This window comes from Phaenicophaeus curvirostris, chromosome 33, assembly GCF_032191515.1.
Source record: "Phaenicophaeus curvirostris isolate KB17595 chromosome 33, BPBGC_Pcur_1.0, whole genome shotgun sequence".
Lineage (NCBI taxonomy): Eukaryota > Metazoa > Chordata > Aves > Cuculiformes > Cuculidae > Phaenicophaeus > Phaenicophaeus curvirostris.
Window position 1 is genome coordinate 1,856,550 of NC_091424.1, and position 23,846 is coordinate 1,880,395.

General features: G+C 53.8%; 1 protein-coding gene across 3 annotated transcripts in view; it reads right to left on the reverse strand.

The window, feature by feature from the left end:
- CHD8 (chromodomain helicase DNA binding protein 8) overlaps nucleotides 1–23,846 on the reverse strand; it is a 74,593-nt gene that overhangs the window by 2,602 nt on the left and 48,145 nt on the right. For all 3 annotated transcript variants that reach the window (XM_069879140.1, XM_069879139.1, XM_069879141.1), the window contains 13 exons: nucleotides 23,217–23,452; nucleotides 18,885–19,084; nucleotides 18,631–18,787; nucleotides 18,396–18,485; nucleotides 15,675–15,778; nucleotides 15,458–15,572; nucleotides 11,648–11,711; nucleotides 10,967–11,018; nucleotides 8,732–8,912; nucleotides 6,453–6,661; nucleotides 4,244–4,705; nucleotides 3,138–3,307; nucleotides 70–249 (listed from right to left, as the gene is read on the reverse strand). In XM_069879140.1, the coding sequence (XP_069735241.1) occupies nucleotides 70–249; nucleotides 3,138–3,307; nucleotides 4,244–4,705; nucleotides 6,453–6,661; nucleotides 8,732–8,912; nucleotides 10,967–11,018; nucleotides 11,648–11,711; nucleotides 15,458–15,572; nucleotides 15,675–15,778; nucleotides 18,396–18,485; nucleotides 18,631–18,787; nucleotides 18,885–19,084; nucleotides 23,217–23,452 (2,220 nt within the window). The remainder of the gene's footprint in view (nucleotides 1–69; nucleotides 250–3,137; nucleotides 3,308–4,243; nucleotides 4,706–6,452; nucleotides 6,662–8,731; nucleotides 8,913–10,966; nucleotides 11,019–11,647; nucleotides 11,712–15,457; nucleotides 15,573–15,674; nucleotides 15,779–18,395; nucleotides 18,486–18,630; nucleotides 18,788–18,884; nucleotides 19,085–23,216; nucleotides 23,453–23,846) is intronic.

Consider the following 23,846-nt stretch of genomic DNA (forward strand, 5'->3'; position numbering starts at 1 on the left):
CTTCTTGGCACCTCAACCCCCCCAAAATATCTTGGAAAGGGGGGGGGGGACACCCCGAAATCCACTCACGTCTTTGATCTGGACGGTGAATTCCTTCTCCGGGTGGCGCAAGCGGCTGTAGGAAGGGGGGGGGTCGGCGTTTTCGGGGAACCCCCCCCCTCCCGAGGAACCTCCGGAATCTTCCGGAGGCCACTGGCCCGACAGCACCGCCTGGCAGACCCGCTCCAGGCGCCGGATGAGGGCGCGGTCCTGGGGAAAAGAGGGAAGTGTGAGGGGGAAAAGGGGGAAAAAGGGGAAAAAAGGGAAAAAAGGGAAGGTTTGAGGGGAAAAAGGGGAAAAAAGGGAAGTTTTGAGGGGAAAAAGGGGAAAAAAGGGAAGTTTTGAGGGGAAAAAGGTTAAAAAGGGAAGTTTTGAGGGGAAAAAGGGGGAAAAAGGGAAGTTTTGAGGGGAAAAAGGGGAAGTTTTGAGGGGAAAAAGGGGATAAAAGGGAAGTTTTGAGGGGGAAACGGGGAAAAAGGAAGTTTTGAGGGGAAAAACGTGAAGTTTTGAGGGGAAAAGGGGAAAAAAAGGAAGTTTTGAGGAGAAAAAAGGGAAGTTTTGAGGGGAAAAGGGGAAAAAAAGGAAGTTTTGAGGGGAAAAAGGGAAAAAAGGGAAGTTTTGAGGGGAAAAAGGGAAGGTTTGAGGGGAAAAAGGGGGAAAAAGGGAAGGTTTGAGGGGAAAAAGGGAAAAAAAGGGAAGTTTTGAGGGGAAAAAGGGAAAAAAGGGAAGTTTTGAGGGGAAAAAGGGAAGTTTTGAGGGGAAAAAGGGGAAAAAGGGAAGTTTTGAGGGGAAAAAGGGGAAAAAAGGGAAGTTTTGAGGGGAAAAAGGGGGAAAAGGGAAGTTTTGAGGGGAAAAAGGGAAAAAAAGGGAAGTTTTGAGGGGGAAAAGGGGGAAAAAGGGAAGTTTTGAGGGGAAAAAGGGGAAAAAGGGAAGTTTTGAGGGGAAAAAGGGAAAAAAGGGAAGTTTTGAGGGGAAAAAGGGAAGTTTTGAGGGGAAAAAGGGGGAAAAGGGAAGGTTTGAGGGGAAAAAGGGGGAAAAGGGAAGTTTTGAGGGGAAAAAGGGGGAAAAAGGGAAGGTTTGAGGGGAAAGAGAAAAAAAGGGAAGTTTTGAGGGGGAAAAGGGGAAAAAAGGGAAGTTTTGAGGGGGAAAAGGGGAAAAAGGGAAGGTTTGAGGGGAAAAAGGGGGGAAAAGGGAAGTTTTGAGGGGAAAAAGGGAAAAAAGGGAAGGTTTGAGGGGGAAAAGGGAAGTTTTGAGGGGAAAAGGGGGAAAAAGGGAAGGTTTGAGGGGGAAAAGGGGGAAAAAGGGAAGTTTTGAGGGGGAAAAGGGAAGGTTTGAGGGGGAAAAGGAGGAAAAAGGGAAGGTTTGAGGGGAAAAAGGGAAAAAAAGGGAATTTTTGAGGGGAAAAAGGGGGAAAAAGGGAAGTTTTGAGGGGAAAAAGGGGGAAAAAGGGAAGTTTTGAGGGGAAAAAGGGAAAAAAAGGGAAGTTTTGAGGGGGAAAAGGGGAAAAAAGGGAAGTTTTGAGGGGAAAAAGGGGAAAAAAGAGAATTTTTGAGGGAAAAAAGAGAAGTTTTGAGGGAAAAAAGAGAAGTTTTGAGGGGAAAAAGAGAAGTTTTGAGGGGAAAAAGGGGGAAAAAGGGAAGTTTTGAGGGGAAAAAGGGGAAAAAAGAGAATTTTTGAGGGAAAAAAGAGAAGTTTTGAGGGGAAGGGGTTGGGATTGGGGAAAAAAGGAGAGTTTTTGAGGCAAAAATGGTTAATTTGAGGGTGAAAAGGGAGATTTTCGAGGGAAAATGGGTCGATTTTGGGATGAAAAGGGGATTTTTGAGGGAAAATGGGTCAATTTTTGAGGGAAAAGAGGGATTTTTGAGGGAAAATGGGTCGATTTGGAAAAAAAAGGGATTTTTGAGGGAAAATGAGTCGATTTGGGGGGGAAAAGGGGATTTTTGAGGGAAAATGGGTCAATTTGGGGTGAAAAGGGGATTTTTGAGGGAAAATGGGTCAATTTGGGGGGAAAAGAGGGATTTTTGAGGGAAAAAGGGAAGATTTAGGGGGGAAAAGGGGATTTTTGAGGGAAAATGGGTCGATTTATGAGAAAAAAAGGGATTTTTGAGGGAAAATGGGTCAATTTGGGGGGAAAAGAAGGATTTTTGAGGGAAAAAGGGAAGATTTAGGGGGGAAAAGGGGATTTTTGAGGGAAAATGGGTCGATTTATGAGGAAAAAGGGGATTTTTGAGGGAAAATGGGTCAATTTGGGGGGAAAAGAAGGATTTTTGAGGGAAAAAGGGAAGATTTAGGGGGGAAAAGGGGATTTTTGAGGGAAAATGGGTCGATTTATGAGGAAAAAGGGGATTTTTGAGGGAAAATGGTTCGATTTGGGGTGAAAAGGGGATTTTTGAGGGAAAATGGATCGTTTTGGGGGGAAAAGAAGGATTTTTGAGGGAAAATGGGTCAATTTGGTGGAGAAAAGGGGATTTTTGAAGGAAAATGGGTCAATTTGGGGTGAAAAGGGGATTTTTGAGGGAAAATGGGTCAATTTGGGGGGGAAAAGGGATTTTTGAGGGAAAACGGGTCGATTTTTGAGGGAAAAGAGGGATTTTTGAGGGAAAACGGGTCGATTTATGAGAAAAAAGGGATTTTTGAGGGAAAATGGGTCAATTTATGAGGGAAAAGGGATTTTTGAGGGAAAATGGGTCAATTTGGGGGGAAAAGTGGGATTTTTGAAGGGAAATGGTTCAATGTGGAGAAAAAAAGGAATTTTGAGGGAAAATGGGTTGATTTATGAGGAAAAAGAGGAATTTTGGAGGGAAAATGGGTTGATTTGAGGGAAAAGAGGGATTTTTGAGGGAAAATGGTTCAATTTGGAGAAAAAATTGAATTTTGAGGGAAAATGGGTTGATTTGGGGGTGAAAAGAGGGATTTTTGAAGGAAAATGGGTCAATTTTGGAATGAAAAGGGGATTTTTGAGGGAAAATTGTTCAATTTGGGGGGGAAAAGGGGATTTTTGAGGGAAAATGATTCAAATTTTGGGGCAAAAAGGAGCTTTTGAGGCAAAATATTCCAATTTTGGGGTGAAAAGAGGGATTTGGGGGGGTTCCTCTCACCTTGGGCCAGTGGGGGAGGTGGGCGAGGTGGGGGGGAGGGGGAGGGGGCGCCCCCCCTTCTCCTAGAAGGGTTGGGGCCTCTTCCTCCTCGTCCTCCTCCTCGTCCTCCTCGTCTTCTTCCTCTTCCTCCTCGTCTTCTTCCTCTTCCGGCCCACAGGGAGCTTCAGGGCCTGGATGAAAAGGGGTTTGGAGAGAGGTTTGGACGTGGAGATGGGGTCCCACCAGGACCTAAGGGGGGTTCTGGGACCTGGAATGGGGTCCCCCCAGCATCTAAAGGGGGTTCCTTGACGTGGGGATGGGTTCCCACCACAATTTCAGGGATCTGAGGGGGTTCCAGGACCTGGATTGGGGTCCCACCAGCATCTCAAGGGGGTTCCTTGACGTGGGGATGGGTTCCCACCACAATTTCTGGGATCTTAGGGGGTTCCGGGACCTGGATTGGGGTCCCACCAGCATCTCAAGGGGGTTCCTTGACGTGGGGATGGGTTCCCACCACAATTTCAGGGATCTAAGGGGCTTCCGGGACCTGGAATGGGGTCCCCCCAGCATCTAAAGGGGGTTCCTTGACGTGGGGATGGGTTCCCACCACAATTTCAGGGATCTGAGGGGCTTCCGGGACCTGGATTGGGGTCCCACCAGCATCTAAGGGGGGTTCCGGGACCTGGATTGGGGTCCCACCAGCATCTCAAGGGGGTTCCTTGACGTGGGGATGGGTTCCCACCACAATTTCCAGGATCTGAGGGGCTTCTGGGACCTGGATTGGGGTCCCACCAGCATCTAAAGGGGGTTCCTTGACGTGGGGATGGGTTCCCACCACAATTTCCAGGATCTAAGGGGCTTCTGGGACCTGGATTGGGGTCCCCCCAGCATCTAAAGGGGGTTCCTTGATGTGGGGATGGGTTCCCACCACAATTTCCGGGATCTGAGGGGCTTTCGGGACCTGGATTGGGGTCCCACCATCATCTAAGGGGGGTTCTGGGACGTGGGATGAGGATCACGGAGATTCCGTAAGACCCGATGGCTTCCCACCCGCCTCGGAGAAGGTTCCACCAGCCTCGCGAGGTCCTAGAAGGTTCCTCAAGGTCCTGCAAGAAGCTTCTCCTCACCCCTATCCTCCTCGCTGTCCTCCTCCCCCGACGACGACTCCGAAGGCGACGCCGACATCTTCTCCAGCTCCGAGTCCTCGTCCTCGGGGGGATGTCCCATCATGCTTTGAGGTGGAGGAGGTGGAGGAGGTGGTGGAGGTGGCGTCATCTCCCCAGCTTCGGCGCGAAGGAACCTCCAGCGGGCGGCGGCGAAGGAGAAGTCGGGGTCCCCCAAGATGGCGGCTTCGGGTTGCGCCAAGCCGTGCCGAGCGGCTCCGCGGAGAAGTTCTCCGTCGTGGTGGCCCCGTTCCCACCACGGAGGAAGATCTGGCCCGGGAGGAGGACACAGGGCCAGGCGGGCCGGGAGGAGAGGGTGGCGCAGGACCTGCTCGCGCAGGAGACGCAGGAGACCCAGGCGGCGCAGGCCTCGGGCGGCGCGCGAGGCCGAGATGGGAGACACCGGGATGGATGGGTCCGGGGGTTCTGCAGGAGAACATCAAGCGGTGGCTCCAAAGCTCGTGGAGATGCCTCCAAACCTCATGGAGATGCCTCAAAAGCCACTTAGAGCTCCATATCTCTCATAGAAATGGCTCCAAAGCCTATGGAGATGCCTCCAAAGCCCATGGAGATGCCTCCAAACCCACTTGGAGCTCCATAGCTCTCATGGAAACGCCTCCAAACCCCATGGAGATGCCTCCAAACCCCATGGAGATGCCTCCAAACCCCATAGAGATGCCTCCAAACCCCATGGAGATGCCTCCAAACCCCATGGAGATGCCTCCAAACCCCATAGAGATGCCTCCAAAGCCACTTGGAGCTCCATATCTCTCATGGAAATGGCTCCAAACCCCATGGAGATGCCTCCAAACCCCATGGAGATGCCTCAAAATCCACTTGGAGCTCCATATCTCTCATGGAAACGGCTCCAAAGCCCATGGAGATGTCTCCAAAGCCCATGGAGATGCCTCCAAACCCACTTGGAGCTCCATAGCTCTCATGGAAACGCCTCCAAACCCCATGGAGATGCCTCCAAACCCCATGAGATGCCTCCAAAGCCCATGAAGATGCTTCCAAACTTCATGGAGATGCCTCAAAATCCACTTGGAGCTCTATATCTCTCATGGAAATGGCTCCAAACCCCATGGAGATGCCTCCAAACCCCATGGAGATGCCTCCAAGCCCACTTGGAGATCCATAGCTCTCATGGAAACGCCTCCAAAGCCCATGGAGATGCCTCCAAACCCACTTGGAGCTCCACATCTCTCATGGAAATGGCTCCAAACCCCATGGAGATGCCTCCAAACCCACTTGGAGCTCCATAGCTCTCATAGAAATGGCTCCAAACCCCATGGAGATGTCTCCAAAGCCCATGGAGATGCCTCCAAACCCCATGGAGATGCCTTCAAACCCACTTGGAGCTCCACATCTCTCATGGAAATGGCTCCAAACCCCATGGAGATGCCTCCAAACCCCACGGAGATGCCTCCAAAGCCACTTGGAGCCCCATATCTCTCATGGAAACGCCTCCAAAGCCCATGGAGATGCCTCCAAACCCACTTGGAGCTCCATAGCTCTCATGGAAACGCCTCCAAACCCCATAGAGATGCCTCCAAACCCCATGGAGATGCCTCCAAAGCCCATGAAGATGCCTCCAAACCTCATGGAAATGACTCCAAAGCCACTTGGAGCTCCATAGCTCTCATGGAAACGCCTCCAAAGCTCATGGAGATGCCTCCAAACCCACTTGGAGCTCCATAACTCTCATGGAAATGCCTCCAAACCCCATGGAGATGCCTCCAAACCTCATGGAGATGCCTCCAAAGCCCATGGAGATGCCTTCAAACCCACTTGGAGCTCCATAGCTCTCATAGAAATGGCTCCAAAGCCCATGGAGATGCCTCCAAACCCCATGGAGATGCCTCCAAGCCCACTTGGAGATCCATAGCTCTCATGGAAACGCCTCCAAAGCCCATGGAGATGCCTCCAAACCTCATGGAGATGCCTCCAAACCCACTTGGAGCCCCATAGCTCTCATGGAAACGCCTCCAAACCCCATGGAGATGCCTCCAAACCCCACGGAGATGCCTCCAAACCCCATGGAGGCGCCTCCAAACCCCACGGAGATGCCTCCAAACCCCATGGAGGCGCCTCCAAACCCCATGGAGGCGCCTCCAAACCCCATGGAGATGCCTCCAAACCCCATGAAGACGCCCCCGCCCCCCCCTCGTACCGTCTCCGGGCGCCGGCGGGAGGCGGCAGACCTGGCGGCACATGGCGACGAAGCCGTGGTAGAACTTGGTGAGGTTTTCATCCGTTTTCTTCTCCAGCCCGGCCAGAGCCCGGAAACGAGCCCATCGGAAACGACCCGTGTCCGGCTCCAGCTCCACCCCGAAGGTGGAGGCCACGCGGTAGAAGTCCCCCTGCTCCCGCCGCGTCCACCTGCTCCCCGGGGGGGGAAAGAGGTCACCTCGGAGGTCCCAGCACCCCAAGATCTCCAGGATGAGGTCCCAGCACCTCAAGATCTCAAGGATGAGGTCCCAGCACCTCAAGATCTCAAGGATGAGGTCCCAGCATCTCAAGGATGAGGTCCCAGCACCTCAAGATCTCGAGGATGAGGTCCCAGCACCTCAAGATCTCCAGGATGAGGTCCCAGCACCTCAAGATCTCGAGGATGAGCTCCCAGCACCCCAAGATCTCCAGGATGAGGTCCCAGCACCTCAAGATCTCGAGGATGAGGTCCTAGCATCTCAAGGATGAGGTCCCAGCACCTCAAGATCTCAAGGATGAGGTCCCAGCACCTCAAGATCTCCAGGATGAGGTCCCAGCACCCCAAGATCTCCAGGATGAGGTCCCACCACCTCAAGATCTCAAGGATGGGGTCCCAGCACCCCAAGATCTCAAGGATGAGGTCCCAGCACCTCAAGATCTCGAGAATGAGGTCCCAGCACCTCAAGATCTCAAGGATGAGGTCCCAGCATCTCCAGGATGAGGTCCCAGCACCTCAAGATCTCAAGGATGAGGTCCCAGCATCTCCAGGATGAGGTCCCAGCACCTCAAGATCTCGAGGATGAGGTCCCAGCACCTCAAGATCTCAAGGATGAGGTCCCAGCACCCCAAGATCTCCAGGATGAGGTCCCAGCACCCCAAGATCTCCAGGATGAGGTCCCAGCACCTCAAGATCTCAAAGATGAGGTCCCAGCACCCCAAGATCTCGAGGATGAGGTTCCAGCACCCCAAGATCCCCTTAAAGCCCCCCAGAGCCCCCCAAAACCCCTCAAATTCCCCCCAAAGGGCCTCCCGGCCCCCCAAAACCCCCTCCTGACACCCCAAAACACCCCAAATCCCCTCAAAATGGACTCCAAGCCCCCCCAAACACCCCAAATCCCCCCTTAAAGCCCCCCAGAGCCCCCCAAAAAGGCCTCCAGCCCCCCAAAACCCCTCAAACCCCCCAAAACCACCTCCTGACACCCCAAAACACCCCAAATCCCCCCCAAATGGACTCCAAGCCCCCCCAAACACCCCAAATCCCCCCTTAAAACCCCCCAGAGCCCCCCAAAACCCCTCAAATCCCCCCCAAAGGGCATCCTGTCCCCCAAAAACCCCCTCCTGACACCCCAAAACACCCCAAATCCCCCCAAAATGGAGTCCAAGCCCCCCAAAACCCCTCAAATCCCCCTCAAATGGCCTCCTGGCCCCCCAAAACCACCTCCTGACACCCCAAAACACCCCAAATCCCCCCAAAATGGACTCCGAGCCCCCCAAAACCCCTCAAATCCCCCCCAAACCACCTCCTGACACCCCAAATCACCCCAAAATGGACTCCAAGCCCCCCCAAACACCCCAAATCCCCCTTTAAAGCCCCCCCGAGCCTCCCAAAACCCCTCAAATCCCCCCAAAACCCACCTCCTGACACCCCAAAACACCCCAAATCCCCTCAAAATGGACTCCGAGCCCCCCCAAACCCCTCAAATTCCCCCTTGAAGCCCCCCAGAGCCCCCCAAAACTCCCTCCTGACACCCCAAAACCCCTCAAATCCCCCCCAAACCACCTCCTGACACCCCAAATCACCCCAAAATGGACTCCGAGCCCCCCCAAACCCCTCAAATTCCCCCTTGAAGCCCCCCAGAGCCCCCCAAAACTCCCTCCTGACACCCCAAAACCCCTCAAATCCCCCCCAAACCACCTCCTGACACCCCAAATCACCCCAAAATGGACTCCGAGCCCCCCCAAACCCCTCAAATTCCCCCTTGAAGCCCCCCAGAGCCCCCCAAAACTCCCTCCTGACACCCCAAAACCCCTCAAATCCCCCCCAAACCACCTCCTGACACCCCAAATCACCCTAAAATGGACTCCAAGCCCCCCCAAACACCCCAAATCCCCCTTTAAAGCCCCCCCGAGCCTCCCAAAACCCCTCAAATCCCCCCAAAAGGGCCTCCCGTCCCCCCAAAAACGGAGCGGGGACCCCTCCAAGCCCCCTCTGGGGGGGTGGGGGGGGGTGGTTTCTCTGACCTGTGGGGCTTGTGCCTCGGGGCGGGTTCGCGGGGGCGGCAGCGTCGGCGCCGTCCGGGCTCGGGGAGGAGCCGGTGCCGCTGGCGTCCCGAGCGCTGACACGCGGCCACCAGGCGCCTCAGCCGCCCCGTCAGCGCCGAGCCCGGCGGCCACCGCGCCTGCCCCGGCCCCGGGGGGGGCCCTGGTGGGGGGGGGGGAGAAAAATAAATAAATCAGCGAGAGGAACCCGGAGAATCCAAGCCCGGAGGCCTAGAGGAGCCTAAAGGGGCCTGGGAGAGGCCTAGGAGAGGCCTAGGAGAGGCCTAGAGGGCCTGGGTGGGGCCTAGGAGAGGCCTAGAGGGCCTGGGAGAGACCTAGAGGGGCCTGGATGGGGCCTAGAGGGGCTGAATGGGGCCTAGGAGAGGCCTAGAGGGCCTCGATGGGGCCTAGGAGAGGCCTAGAGGGCCTGGGAGAGGCCTAGAGGGCCTCGATGGGGCCTAGGAGAGGCCTAGATGGCCTGGATGGGGCCTAGAGGGGCCTGGATGGGGCCTAGAGGGGCCTGGGAGAGGCCTAGGAGAGGCCTAGAGGGCCTGGATGGGGCCTAGAGGGGCTGGGAGAGGCCTAGAGGGCCTGGGAGAGGCCTAGGAGAGGCCTAAACAGCCTGGATGGGGCCTAGGAGAGGCCTAGAGGGGCCTGGGTGGGGCCTAGGAGAGGCCTAGAGGGCCTGGGAGAGGCCTAGAGGGGTCTGGATGGGGCCTAGGAGAGGCCTAGAGGAACCTGGATGAGGCCTAGGAGAGGCCTAGAGGGACCTGGATGAGGCCTAGAGGGGCCTGGGAGAGGCCTGGATGGGGCCTAGAGGGGCCTAGGAGAGGCCTAGAGGGCCTGGATGAGGCCTAGAGGGGCCTGGGAGAGGCCTAGGAGAGGCCTAGAGGGCCTGGGAGAGGCCTAGAGGGGCCTGGATGGGGCCTAGGAGAGGCCTAGAGGGCCTGGGTGGGGTCTAGAGGGGCCTGGGTGGGGCCTAGAGGGACCTGGGTGGGGCCTAGAGGGACCTGGGTGGGGCCTAGAGGGCCTGGATGGGGCCTAGGAGAGGTCTGGATGGGGCCTAGAGGGGTCTGGGTGGGGCCTGGATGAGGCCTAGAGGGCCTGGATGGGGCCTAGGAGAGGCCGAGAGGAGCCTAGAGGGCCTTACGAGAGGCCTATGGGGCCTAAAGGGGCCTGGGTGGGACCTAGAGGGCCTGGATGGGGCCTAGAGGGGCCTGGGAGAGGCCTAGAAGAGGCCTAGAGGAGCCTGGGAGAGGCCTAGGAGAGGCCTAGAGGGGCCTGGGAGAGGCCTAGGAGAGGCCTAGAGGGCCTGGGTGGGGCCTAGAGGGGCCTGGGAGAGGCCTAGAGGGCCTGGATGGGGCCTAGGAGAGGCCTGGATGGGGCCTAGAGGGCCTGGATGGGGCCTAGAGGGGCCTGGGAGAGGCCTAGGAGAGGCCTAGAGGGCCTGGGTGGGGCCTAGAGGGCCTGGGTGGGGCCTAGAGGGCCTGGGAGAGGCCTAGGAGAGGCCTGGATGGGGCCTAGAGGGGCCTGGGTGGGGCCTGGATGAGGCCTAGAGGGCCTGGATGGGGCCTAGAAGAGGCCTAGAGGAGCCTAGAGGCCCTTAGGAGAGGCCTATGGGGCCTAAAGGGGCCTGGGTGGAACCTAGAGGGGCCTGGGTGGGGCCTAGAGGGGCCTAGGAGAGGCCTAGAGGGGCCTAGGAGAGGCCTAGAGGGGCCTGGGAGAGGCCTAGAAGAGGCCTGGATGGGGCCTAGAGGGGCCTGGGAGAGGCCTAGAGGGGCCTGGATGAGGCCTGGGAGAGGCCTAGAAGAGGCCCAGAGGGCCTGGATGGGGCCTAGGAGAGGCCTAGAGGAGCCTAGAGGGCCTTAGGAGAGGCCTATGGGGCCTAAAGGGGCCTGGGTGGGACCTAGAGGGCCTGGGAGAGGCCTAGAGGGGCCTGGATGGGGCCTAGAGGAGCCTGGGAGAGGCCTAGGAGAGGCCTAGAGGGGCCTGGGTGGGGCCTAGGAGAGGCCTAGAGGGACTGAGTGGGGCCTAGAGGGGCCTAAACAGCCTGGATGGGGCCTAGGAGAGGCCTGGAGGGGCCTGGGAGAGGCCTAGAGGGGCCTGAGGCACCTCCCGGGTCCCTAGAGGGCCCCGATATAGGGTTTCGGGGGTCCTCTAGGGTCCCTAGAGGGTTTTGGGGATCCCCTATAGCTCCACCCCCCCCCCCCCTTTTACCTTCATCGCCCTCGGGCGCCGCCTCCTCCTCCAGCAGCAGCAGCGGATCCGCCTGCGGGGACACCCCGAAACCCTCAAGGGACCCCGAAACCCTCGAGAGGGCCCCCAGCCCCCCAAACCTCCCCGATCGGAGCCCTCGGGACCCCGAAAGCAGCTCCAAGCACCCCAAAACCCCTCTAGGAGCCCTTTAGGACCCCAAAATCAGCTCAAATCACCCCAAAAAGGGCTCCGAGCACCCCAAAACCTCCCTCTAGGAGCCCTCAGGACCCCAAAAGCAGCTCCAAGCACCCCAAAACCTCTCTAGGAGCCCTTTAGGACCCCAAAATCAGCTCGAATCACCCCAAAACGGGCTCCAAGCACCCCAAAACCTCCCTCTAGGAGCCCCCAGGACCCCAAAAGCAGCTCCAAGCACCCCAAAACCCCTCTAGGAGCCCTTTAGGACCCCAAAAAAGGCTCAAATCACCCCAAAACAGGCTCCAAGCACCCCAAAACCTCCCTCTAGGAGCCCTCAGGACCCCAAAACCAGCTCCAAGCACCCCAAAACCTCTCTAGGAGCCCTCTAGGACCCCAAAAAGAGCTCCAAGCGCCCCAAAACAGGCTCGACCCCCCCAAAAATCACCTTTTAGGGCCTCCCAGCCCCCCAAAATCGCCTTTTTTCCCCCTCTGAGCCCCCCAAATCACCTCGTCGTCCGCGTCCTTGGCCGAGCCGGCGAGAGGTTTGTACTCGGGGTCCTCAAAATCGACGCTGGGGAGTAAAAAAAGGGGGGGGGGAGAAGATTTGGGGGGTCAAAGGGGCTGAAATCCCCTCAAAATGAAGGAAAAGAGCCCAAAATTAATTAAAATGCCCCCAAATTAATCTCATTGTTGCTCGGGGGCCTCAGATCTCGAAGGGTTAAACTCATCCCGGAGGTCGGTATTAGCATGGCAAGGCATCATCGGCACCCCGAAAATCAGGGGGGACCCCAAAAATAAGGGGGTTGGACCCAAAAATGGAAGGTTTGGACCCCAAAAATCAAAGATTTTGGACCTAAAATGGAAGGTTTGGGCCCAAAATTGAAGGTTTTGGACCCAAAATTGAAGGTTTTGATCTCAAAACGGAAGATTTTGACCTCAAAATGGAAGGTTTGGACCCAAAATTGAAGGTTTGGACCTAAAATTGAAGGTTTTGGACCCAAAATGGAAGGTTTTGACCTAAAATGGAAGGTTTGGACCCAAAATTGAAGGTTTTGGACCTAAAATGGAAGATTTTGACCTCAAAATTGAAGGTTTGGACCCAAAATTGAAGGTTTTGACCTAAAATGGAAGGTTTGGACCCAAAATTGAAGGGTTTGGACCCAAAATGGAAGATTTGGACCTCAAAATGGAAGGTTTGGACCCCAAACTGGAAGGTTTGGACCCAAAATTGAAGGTTTGGACCCAAAATTGAAGGTTTGGACCCAAAAATGGAAGGTTTCGACCCAAAACTGAAGTTTTTGGACCTAAAATAGAAGATTTTGACCTCAAAATGGAAAGTTTGGACCCAAAATGGAAGGTTTGGACCCAAAATGGAAGGTTTGGACCTAAAATAGAAGGTTTGGACCCAAAATTGAAGGTTTTGGACCTAAAATGGAAGGTTTGGACCCAAAATTGAAGGTTTGGACCCAAAATTGAAGTTTTTGGACCTAAAATGGAAGGTTTGGACTTCAAAATGGAAAGTTTGGACCCAAAATTGAAGGTTTTGGAGCTAAAATGGAAGATTTTGACCTCAAATTGGAAAGTTTGGACCCAAAATTGAAGGTTTTGGACCCAAAATGGAAGGTTTGGACCCAAAATTGAAGGTTTGGACCCAAAATTGAAGGTTTTGGACCTAAAATGGAAGATTTTGACCTCAAAATTGAAGGTTTGCACCCAAAATTGAAGGTTTTGACCTAAAATGGAAGGTTTGGACCCAAAATTGAAGGGTTTGGACCCAAAATGGAAGATTTGGACCTCAAAATGGAAGGTTTGGACCCCAAAATGGAAGGTTTGGACCCAAAATTGAAGGTTTTGGACCCAAAATGGAAGGTTTTGGACCTAAAATGGAAAGTTTGGACCCAAAATTGAAGGTTTTGGACCTAAAATGGAAGGTTTTGACCTCAAAATTGAAGGTTTGGACCCAAAATTGAGGGGTTTGGACCCAAAAATGGAACGTTTGGACCTAAAATGGAAGATTTTGACCTCAAAATGGAAAGTTTGGACCCAAAATGGAAAGTTTGGACCTCAGAATGGAAAGTTTGGACCCAAAATTGAAGGTTTTGGACTTAAAATGGAAGATTTTGACCTCAAAATTGAAGGTTTGGACACAAAATTGAAGGTTTTGACCCCAAAATGGAAGGTTTGGACCCAAAATGGAAGATTTTGACCTCAAAATGGAAGGTTTTGACCCCAAAATGGAAGGTTTTGACCCCAAAATGGAAGGTTTTGACCCAAAATTGAAGTTTTTGGACCTAAAATGGAAGGTTTTGACCTCAAAATGGAAGGTTTGGACCCAAAATTGAAGGTTTTGACCGAAAATTGAAGGTTTGGACCCAAAATTGAAGTTTTTGGACCCAAAAATGAAGGTTTTGGACCCAAAAATGGGGTTGAAGACACCAAAACTGGGGTCAAAATCACCAAAAATGGGGTCAAAATGATGAAAAAAGGGGTCAAAGAGGCCAAAAACTGAGTCAAAATCACCAAAAATGAGATCAAAATGAGGAAAATGGGGTCAAAGTCACCAAAAATGGGGTCAAAATCATGAAAAATGGGGTCGAAGACACCAAAAATGGGGTCAAAACGATGAAAAATGGGGTCGAAGACACCAAAAATGGGGTCAAAACCACAAAAAATGGGGTCGAAGACACCAAAAATGGGGTCAAAACGATGAAAAATGGGGTCAAAATGACCGAAAATGGGGTCAAAATGATGAAAATGGGGTCAAAGACACCAAAAATGGGGTCAAAATCAACAAAAATGGGGTCAAAATCAACACAAACGGGGTCAAAGACACCAAAAATGGGGTCAAACTCACCAAAAATGGGGTCGAAGACACCAAAAATGGGGTCAAAACCACCAAAAATGGGGTCGAAGACACCAAAAATGGGGTCAAAGAGGCCAAAAATGGGGTCAATATCACCAAAAATGGGGTCAAAGACACCAAAAATGGGGTCAAAATGATGAAAATGGGGTCGAAGAGGCCAAAAATGGGGTCAAAATGACGAAAATGCGGTCAAAATGATGAAAATGGGGTCGAAGACACCAAAAATGGGGTCAAAATGACCAAAAATGGGGTCAAAATGACCAAAAATGGAGTCAAAATGATGAAAATGGGGTCAAAATCACCAAAAATGGAGTCAAAATGATGAAAAATGGGGTCAAAACCACCAAAAATGGGGTCAAAGAGGCCAAAAATGGGGTCAAAATGAGGAAAATGGGGTAAAAATCACCAAAAATGGGGTCAAAATGATGAAAATGGGGTAAAAGTCACCAAAAATGGTGTTAAAGTCACCAAAAATGGGGTCAAAACCACCAAAAATGGGGTCGAAGACACCAAAAATGGGGTCAAAATGATGAAAATGGGGTCAAAATGACAAAAAATGGGGTCAAAATGACCGAAAATGGGGTCAAAATGATGAAAATGGGGTCAAAACCACCAAAAATGGGGTCAAAGACACCAAAAATGGGGTCAAAATGATGAAAAATGGGGTCAAAATGACCAAAAATGGGGTCAAAGAGACCAAAAATGGGGTCAAAATGATGAAAATGGGGTCAAAATGACCAAAAATGGGGTCAAAACCACCAAAAATGGGGTCAAAGAGGCCAAAAACGGGGTCAAGATGACCAAAAATGGGGTCAAAATGATGAAAAATGGGGTCGAAGACACCAAAAATGGGGTCAAAACCACCAAAAATGGGGTCAAAGACACCAAAAATGGGGTCAAAATGATGAAAATGGGGTCGAAGACACCAAAAATGGGGTCAAAATGACAAAAAATGGGGTCAAAATGATGAAAAATGGGGTAAAAGAGGCCAAAAATGGGGTCAAACCGAACAAAAATGGGGTCAAAGACACCAAAAATGGGGTCAAAATGATGAAAATGGGGTCGAAGAGGCCAAAAATGGGGTCAAAATGACGAAAATGGGGTCAAAATGATGAAAATGGGGTCGAAGACACCAAAAATGGGGTCAAAACCACCAAAAATGGGGTCAAAATGATGTAAAATTGGGTCAAAATGATGAAAAATGGGGTCAAAATGATGAAAATGGGGTCAAAGAGGCCAATAATGGGGTCAAAACCACTAAAAATGGGGTCGAAGACACCAAAAATGGGGTCAAAGACGCCAAAAATGGGGTCGAAGACACCAAAAATGGGGTCAAAGACACCAAAAATGGGGTCAAAATGACGAAAAATGGGGTCAAAATGATGAAAATGGGGTCGAAGAGACCAAAACTGGGGTCGAAGGCACCAAACCTGGGGTCGAAGCCCCCAACTGACCCTTCGGCGAGGTCGAGGCGCTGCTCGGCCGCGATGGCCTTGTCGTCCGGCCGCCCGGCTTTCTCCAGGAAGCAGAGGGCGGGATCCGCTCGCATCGTGTTGTACTTCTCGTAGCCTCGAGGAGAAGAAGGAGAAGAAGGAGAAGAAGCCCCAGCGTCCCCCCAAGGCTCCGTCCCGCGAGGAACCTCCCGGAAACCGAGGTTCTCCGGGTTCCTACCGTGCTTGAAGACCCCGATGAGGAGGGATTTGTCGGCCTCGGCGTCCCACCACGCCGTGGGGACCTCCAGCTGCTCCACCAGGGGGAACCAGATGTCGATCTCGCTGGGTTCGGGGGGAGAAAGGACCTCAAAACGGGGCTGGAGGACCTCAAACCAGCTCAAAGTGGGGCTGGAGGACCTCAAAATGGAGCTGGAGGAGCTCAAAGTGGAGCTGGAGGAGCTCAAACCACCTCAAAGTGGGGCTGGAGGACCTCAAAATGGAGCTGGAGGACCTCAAACCACCTCAAAGAGGGGCTGGAGGACCTCAAAGCGGGTTTGAAGGACCTCAAGCCACCTCAAAATGGAGCTGGAGGACCTCAAAATGGAGCTGGAGGACCTCAAACCACCTCAAAATGGAGCTGGAGGACCTCAAACCACCTCAAAGTGGGGCTGGAGGACCTCAAGCCACCTCAAAATGGAGCTAGAGGACCTCAAAGTGGGTTTGAAGGACCTCAAACCACCTCAAAATGGAGCTGGAGACCCTCAAAGTGGGGCTGGAGGACCTCAAACCACCTCAAAGTGGGGCTGCAGGACCTCAAAGTGGGTTTGAAGGACCTCAAACCACCTCAAAATGGAGCTGGAGACCCTCAAAGTGGGGCTGGAGGACCTCAAACCACCTCAAAATGGAGCTGCAGGACCTCAAAGTGGGTTTGAAGGACCTCAAACCACCTCAAAATGGAGCTGGAGGACGTCAAAGTGGAGCTGGAGGACCTCAAGCCACCTCAAAATGGAGCTGGAGAACCTCAAAGTGGGTTTGAAGGACCTCAAACCACCTCAAAGTGTGGCTGGAGGACCTCAAACCATCTCAAAATGGAGCTGGAGGACCTCAAAGTGGGGCTGGAGGACCTCAAACCACCTCAAAATGGAGCTGGAGACCCTCAAAATGGAGCTGGAGACCCTCAAAATGGAGCTGGAGACCCTCAAAATGGAGCTGGAGGACCTCAAACCACCTCAAAATGGAGCTGGAGGACCTCAAAGTGGGGCTGGAAGACCTCAAACCACCTCAAAATGGAGCTGGAGGACCTCAAACCACCTCTAAATGGGGCTGGAGGACCTCAAAGTGGGTTTGAAGGACCTCAAACCACCTCAAAATGGAGCTAAAGGACCTCAAAGTGGGTTTGAAGGACCTCAAATCACCTCAAAATGGGGCTGGAGGACCTCAAAATGGAGCTGGAGGACCTCAAAATGGAGCTGGAGGACCTCAAAGTGGGGCTGGAGGACCTCAAAGTGGGGCTGGAGGACCTCAAACCACCTCAAAATGGAGCTGGAGGACCTCAAAATGGAGCTGGAGGACCTCAATCCACCTCAAAATGGAGCTGGAGGACCTCAAAGAGGGTTTGAAGGACCTCAAACCACCTCAAAATGGAGTAGGAGGACCTCAAACCACCTCAAAATGGAGCTGGAGACCCTCAAAGTGGGGCTGGAGGACCTCAAACCACCTCAAAATGGAGCTGGAGGACCTCAAAGTGGGTTTGAAGGACCTCAAAACACCTCAAAATGGACCTGGAGAACCTCAAAGAGGGGCTGGAGGACCTCAAACCACCTCAAAGTAGGGCTGGAGGACCTCAAAGTGGGTTTGAAGGACCTCAAACCACCTCAAAATGGAGCTGGAGGACCTCAAACCACCTCAAAACGGAGCTGGAGGACCTCAAAGTGGGGCTGGAGGACCTCAAACCACCTCAAAATGGAGCTGGAGGACCTCAAAGTGGAGCTGGAGGACCTCAAGCCACCTCAAAACGGAGCTGGAGGACCTCAAAATGGAGCTGGAGGACCTCAAACCACCTCAAAATGGAGCTGGAGGACCTCAAAGTGGGTTTGAATGACCTCAAACCACCTCAAAGTCTGGCTGGAGGACCTCAAACCACCTCAAAATGGGGCTGGAGGACCTCAAAGTGGGGCTGGAGGACCTCAAACCACCTCAAAATGGAGCTGGAGGACCTCAAAGTGGAGCTGGAGGACCTCAAACCACCTCAAAATGGACCTGGAGGACCTCAAAGTGGAGCTGGAGGACCTCAAAGCATCTCAAAATGGAGCAGGAGGACCTCAAACCACCTCAAAATGGAGCTGGAGGACCACAAAGTGGGGCTGGAGGACCTCAAACCACCTCAAAATGGAGCTGGAGGACCTCAAAATGGAGCTGGAGGACCTCAAACCACCTCAAAATGGAGCTGGAGGACCTCAAAGAGGGGCTGGAGGACCTCAAACCACCTCAAAGTGGGGCTGGAGGACCTCAAAGTGGGTTTGAAGGACCTCAAACCACCTCAAAATGGAGCTGGAGGACCTCAAAGTGGGTTTGAAGGACCTCAAACCACCTCAAAATGGAGCTGGAGGACCTCAAAGTGGGGCTGGAGGACCTCAAACCACCTCAAAATGGAGCTGGAGGACCTCAAAGTGGGTTTGAAGGACCTCAAACCACCTCAAAGTGGGGCTGGAGGACCTCAAAATGGAGCTGGAGGACCTCAAAATGGAGCTGGAGGACCTCAAACTACCTCAAAATGGAGCTGGAGGACCTCAAACTACCTCAAAATGGAGCTGGAGGACCTCAAAGTGGGTTTGAAGGACCTCAAACCACCTCAAAATGGGGCTGGAGGACCTCAAGCCACCTCCAAACGGAGCTGGAGGACCTCAAAGAGGTCCTGGAGAACCCCCCGGCGCCGCCCCAGCAGGTCCCCAGGCCTCACCTGGCCACGGCTCCCGCCAAGACCTTCTCGGCCTGGTCTCCGATGACCTCCTGCCGCAGGTAATAGAGCATCCGCACCCTGAGGAGAACCCTGAGGAGAAAGACGGGACCTCCAGGACCTCCACCCCGAGGCCTCGTGGTGGGGTTTGACGTGTCCCAAAAGAAAATTATGGAGGTTTTGAGGAGCTCCGAGGCCACGAGGACCTTCGAGAAGGTCCAGGAGGCCCTCAACCTACTTGTTGCACTGGTGCTTGAGGTGCTTCTTGTAGCTCTCGTCTTGGAAGAGGGCGTCCGGGTTGTATTTCCGGATCCACTCGGCCTTGTGGACATCGAAGCCGCTTTGGTTCTTCACCTTCTTCCCTTTGCGACCCCGAGGAACCGGGATGGAGAGACCTGAGATGGACGCGGTGGGAGAAACGGAGGAGAAGACATCCCGGTGGCACCTCTGGAGGTGGCGGGGAAGGTTCTGGAAGCTCCAGGAGGTCCTCACCTGAGTGGTTCTGGAGCTCTTTGCTTTTCCCGTTCTCGCCGGGGCTGATGAGGTCCCAGATGAAGCTCTTGATGTTCTCGTCGCCGCGGTAGTGGAGAAGACAATAGACCAGGATGGCGCGGCAGATGGTCTCCACGTCGCGCTCCGACAGGCGCCGCTTGAAGCGCCCGTGGGACAAGATGTCCCGCCAGCGGCCCCACCTGCGCGGGAGAGGCCGGAGACGGGGCTGGAGGAGCTCGAAACATCTCAAAGAGGGGTTGGAGGACCTCAAACCACCTCAAAATGGGGCTGGAGGACCTCAAAGTGGGTTTGAAGGACCTCAAACCATCTCAAAATGGAGCTGGAGGACCTCAAAGTGGGGCTGGAGGACCTCAAACCATCTCAAAGAGGGTTTGAAGGACCTCAAACCACCTTAAAATGGAGTAAGGGTACCTCAAAGTGGGTTTGAAGGACCTCAAACCATCTCAAAATGGAGCTGGAGGACCTCAAAGTGGAGCTGGAGGACCTCAAGCCATCTCAAAGTGGGTCTGAGGGACCTCAAACCACCTCAAAATGGAGCTAGAGGACCTCAAACCACCTTAAAATGGAGCAGGGTGACCTCAAAGTGGGTTTGAAGGACCTCAAACCATCTCAAAGTGGGGCTGGAGGACCTCAAACCATCTCAAAGTGGGGCTGGAGGACCTCAAACCACCTTAAAATGGGGCTGGAGGACCTCAAAGTGGGGCTGGAGGATCTCAAACCACCTCAAAATGGAGCTAGAGGACCTCAAACCATCTCAAAATGGAGCTGGAGGACCTCAAAGTGGGGCTGGAGGACCTCAAACCACCTCAAAGTGGGGCTGGAGGACCTCAAACCATCTCAAAGTGGGGCTGGAGGACCTCAAACCATCTCAAAGTGGGGCTGGAGGACCTCAAAGTGGGGCTGGAGGATCTCAAAACATCTCAAAGTGGAGTTGGAGGACCTCAAACCACCTTAAAATGGGGCTGGAGGACCTCAAAGTGGGTTTGAAGGACCTCAAACCATCTCAAAATGGAGCTGGAGGACCTCAAAGTGGGGCTGGAGGATCTCAAACCATCTCAAAGAGGGTTTGAAGGACCTCAAACCACCTTAAAATGGAGTAAGGGTACCTCAAAGTGGGTTTGAAGGACCTCAAACCATCTCAAAGTGGGTTTGAGGGACCTCAAACCATCTCAAAGTGGGGCTGGAGTACCTCAAACTACTTCAAAGTGGGGCTGGAGAACCTCAAAGTGGGTTTGAAGGACCTCAAACCATCTCAAAACGGGGCTAGAGGACCTCAAAGTGGGGCTAGAGGACCTCAAAGCATCTCAAAATGGAGCAGGGGGACCTCAAAATGGGGCTGGAGGACCTCAAAGCATCTCAAAGTGGGGCTGGAGGACCTCAAACCACCTTAAAATGGGGCTTGAGGAGCTCAAAGTGGGGCTGGAGGACCTCAAACCACCTTAAAATGGGGCTGGAGGACCTCAAAGTGGGGCTGGAGGACCTCAAACCATCTCAAAGTGCGGCTGGAGGACCTCAAAGCATCTCAAAATGGAGCTGGAGGACCTCAATGGGGGGCTGGAGGACCTCAAACCATCTCAAAGTGGATTTGAAGGACCTCAAATCACCTATAAATGGGGCTGGAGAACCTCAAAGTGGGGCTGGAGGACCTCAAACCACCTCAAAGTGGGGCTGGAGGACCTCAAAGTGGGTTTGAAGGACCTCAAACCACCTCAAAATGGAGCTGGAGGACCTCAAAGTGGGGCTGGAGGATCTCAAACCATCTCAAAGTGGAGTTGGAGGACCTCAAACCACCTTAAAATGGAGCAGGGGGACCTCAAAATGGGGCTGGAGGACCTCAAACCATCTCAAAGTGGGGCTGGAGGACCTCAAAGCATCTCAAAGTGGGTTTGAGAGACCTCAAACCACCTCAAAATGGAGCAGGGGACCTCAAAATGGGGCTGGAGGACCTCAAACCACCTCAAAGTGGGGCTGGAGGACCTCAAACCATCTCAAAGTGGGGCTGGAGGACCTCAAAGCATCTCAAAATGGAGCTGGAGGACCTCAATATGGGGCTGGAGGATCTCAAACCATCTCAAAGAGGGTTTGAAGGACCTCAAACCACCTTAAAATGGAGTAAGGGTACCTCAAAGTGGGTTTGAAGGACCTCAAACCATCTCAAAGAGGGTTTGAGGGACCTCAAACCATCTCAAAGTGGGGCTGGAGGACCTCAAACCATCTCAAAGTGGGTTTGAAGGACCTCAAACCATCTCAAAGTGGGTTTGAAGGACCTCAAACCATCTCAAAGTGGGGCTGGAGGACCTCAAACTACTTCAAAGTGGGGCTGGAGGACCTCAAAGTGGGGCTGGTGGACCTCAAACCACCTTAAAATGGGGCTGGAGGACCTCAAAATGGGGCTAGAGGACCTCAAACCATCTCAAAGTGGGGCTGGAGGACCTCAAACCATCTCAAAGTGGGGCTGGAGGACCTCAAACCACCTCAAAGTGGGGCTAGAGGACCTCAAACCATCTCAAAGTGGGGCTGGAGGACCTCAAACCATCTCAAAGAGGGTTTGAAGGACATCAAAGCACCTTAAAATGGGGCTGGAGGACCTCAAGGTGGAGCTGGAGGACCTCAAACCATCTCAAAGTGGGGCTGGAGGACCTCAAACCATCTCAAAGTGGGGCTGGAGGACCTCAAACCATCTCAAAGTGGGGCTGGAGGACCTCAAAGTGGGTTTGAAGGACCTCAAACCATCTCAAAGTGGGGCTGGAGGATCTCAAACCATCTCAAAGTGGGTTTGAAGGACCTCAAACCATCTCAAAGTGGGGCTGGAGGACCTCAAATCATCTCAAAGTGGGTTTGAAGGACCTCAAACCACCTTAAAATGGGGCTGGAGGACCTCAAACCACCTCAAAGTGAGGCTGGAGGACCTCAAACTACTTCAAAGTGGGGCTGGAGGACCTCAAAACACCTTAAAATGGGGCTTGAGGAGCTCAAAGTGGGGTTGGAGGACCTCAAACCATCTCAAAGTGGAGCTGGAGGACCTCATCTTCCTTCTCCAGAAGAACCAGAGCCCCCCCAGACCCTCGTGGTGGCCACCAAAGCCCCCTGAGAACCTCGTGGTGGCCACCAAAGCCCCTGGAGACCCTCTAGAGAGGAACCAAAGCCCTTTAGAACCTCCTGGAGGCCTCCAGGAACCTTCTTAGACCCTCGTGGTGGCCACCAAAGCCCCTTTAGAAGCTCCTGGAGGCCACCAAAGCCCCCTGAGAAGCTCCTGGAGGCCACCAGGAACCTTCTGAGACCCTCGTGGTGGCCACCAAAGCCCCTTGAGGACCTCTAGAGAGGAACCAAAGCCCTTTAGAACCTCCTGGAGGCCTCCAGGAACCTTCTTAGACCCTCGTGGTGGCCACTAAAGCCCCTTTAGAAGCTCCTGGAGGCCACCAAAGCCCCCTGAGAAGCTCCTGGAGGCCACCAAAGCCCCTCGAGACCCTCTAGAGAGGAACCAAAGCCCTTTAGAACCTCCTGGAGGCCACCAGGAACCTTCTCAGACCCTCGTGGTGGCCACTAAAGCCCCTTTAGAACCTCCTGGAGGCCTCCAGGAACCTTCTTAGACCCTCGTGGTGGCCACCAAAGCCCCTCGAGACCCTCTAGAGAGGAACCAAAGCCCTTTAGAACCTCCTGGAGGCCACCAGGAACCTTCTGAGACCCTCGTGGTGGCCACTAAAGCCCCTTTAGAACCTCCTGGAGGCCACCAAAGCCCCCTGAGAAGCTCCTGGTGGCCACCAAAGCCCCTTGAGGACCTCGTGGTGGCCACCAAAGCCCCTCGAGACCCTCTAGAGAGGAACCAAAGCCCTTTAGAACCTCCTGGAGGCCTCCAGGAACCTTCTGAGACCCTCGTGGTGGCCACCAAAGCCCTTTAGAACCTCCTGGAGGCCACCAGGAACCTTCTGAGACCCTCCTGGTGGCCACCAAAGCCCCTGGAGACCCTCTAGAGAGGAACCAAAGCCCTTTAGAACCTCCTGGAGGCCTCCAGGAACCTTCTGAGACCCTCGTGGTGGCCACCAAAGCCCTTTAGAACCTCCTGGAGGCCACCAGGAACCTTCTGAGACCCTCGTGGTGGCCACCAAGAGCCTCTTAGAACCTCTAGAGAGGAACCAAAGCCCTTTAGAACCTCCTGGAGGCCACCAGGAACCTTCTGAGACCCTCGTGGTGGCCACTAAAGCCCCTTTAGAACCTCCTGGAGGCCACCAAAGCCCCCTGAGAAGCTCCTGGAGGCCACCAAAGCCCCCTGAGAAGGTCCTGGAGGCCACCAAAGCCCCTCGAGGACCTCACCCGAAGACCAGGAGATGTTTCTCCACGCGGAAGCAGTCGGTGCGGCCGTACGGAGGCGGGTGGGAGGGCGGCTGGTGGTGGGCCAAGGGGTGGTGGGACCTCTCGTGTCTCCGGGCTCGAGGTTTCTCGTCGTCCTCGCTCTCCAGGTCGGAAAATTCCACCAGGTCGTCGTCCCTCAAGGTGCTGAAGTGGCGCGTTTGCTTCCTCACCCGGGGGGTGTCGATGACCAGCGTGTTCTGCGGGAGGAGAAGACACCATGGGATCTTCTCCAGGAAGGTCCTCGAGGAGCCTGGAAGCTCCAGGAGGACCTGGAGGAGCTCGGAGGCTCCATAACTACGTCTAGAAAGGTCCAAAAGGAGCTTGGAAGGTCCACAAGGAGCTTAGGAACCTCAGAGGAACCTTGAGGAACCACAGGAGAAGGTTCAAGGAGAGGTTGAGGAGCCGCAAGAGGCTCCGGGAGGACCTGGAGGAGCTCGGAGGCTCCATAACTACGTCCAGAGAGGTCCAAGAGGAGCTGGGAAGGTCCTCGAGGAGTTCGAGGAGCCCCAGAAGCTCCAGGAGGAGCCCTAGAAGCTCCATGAGGACTTGAGGAACCATGGAAGAAGGTTCATCAAGAGCTTGAGGAACCCC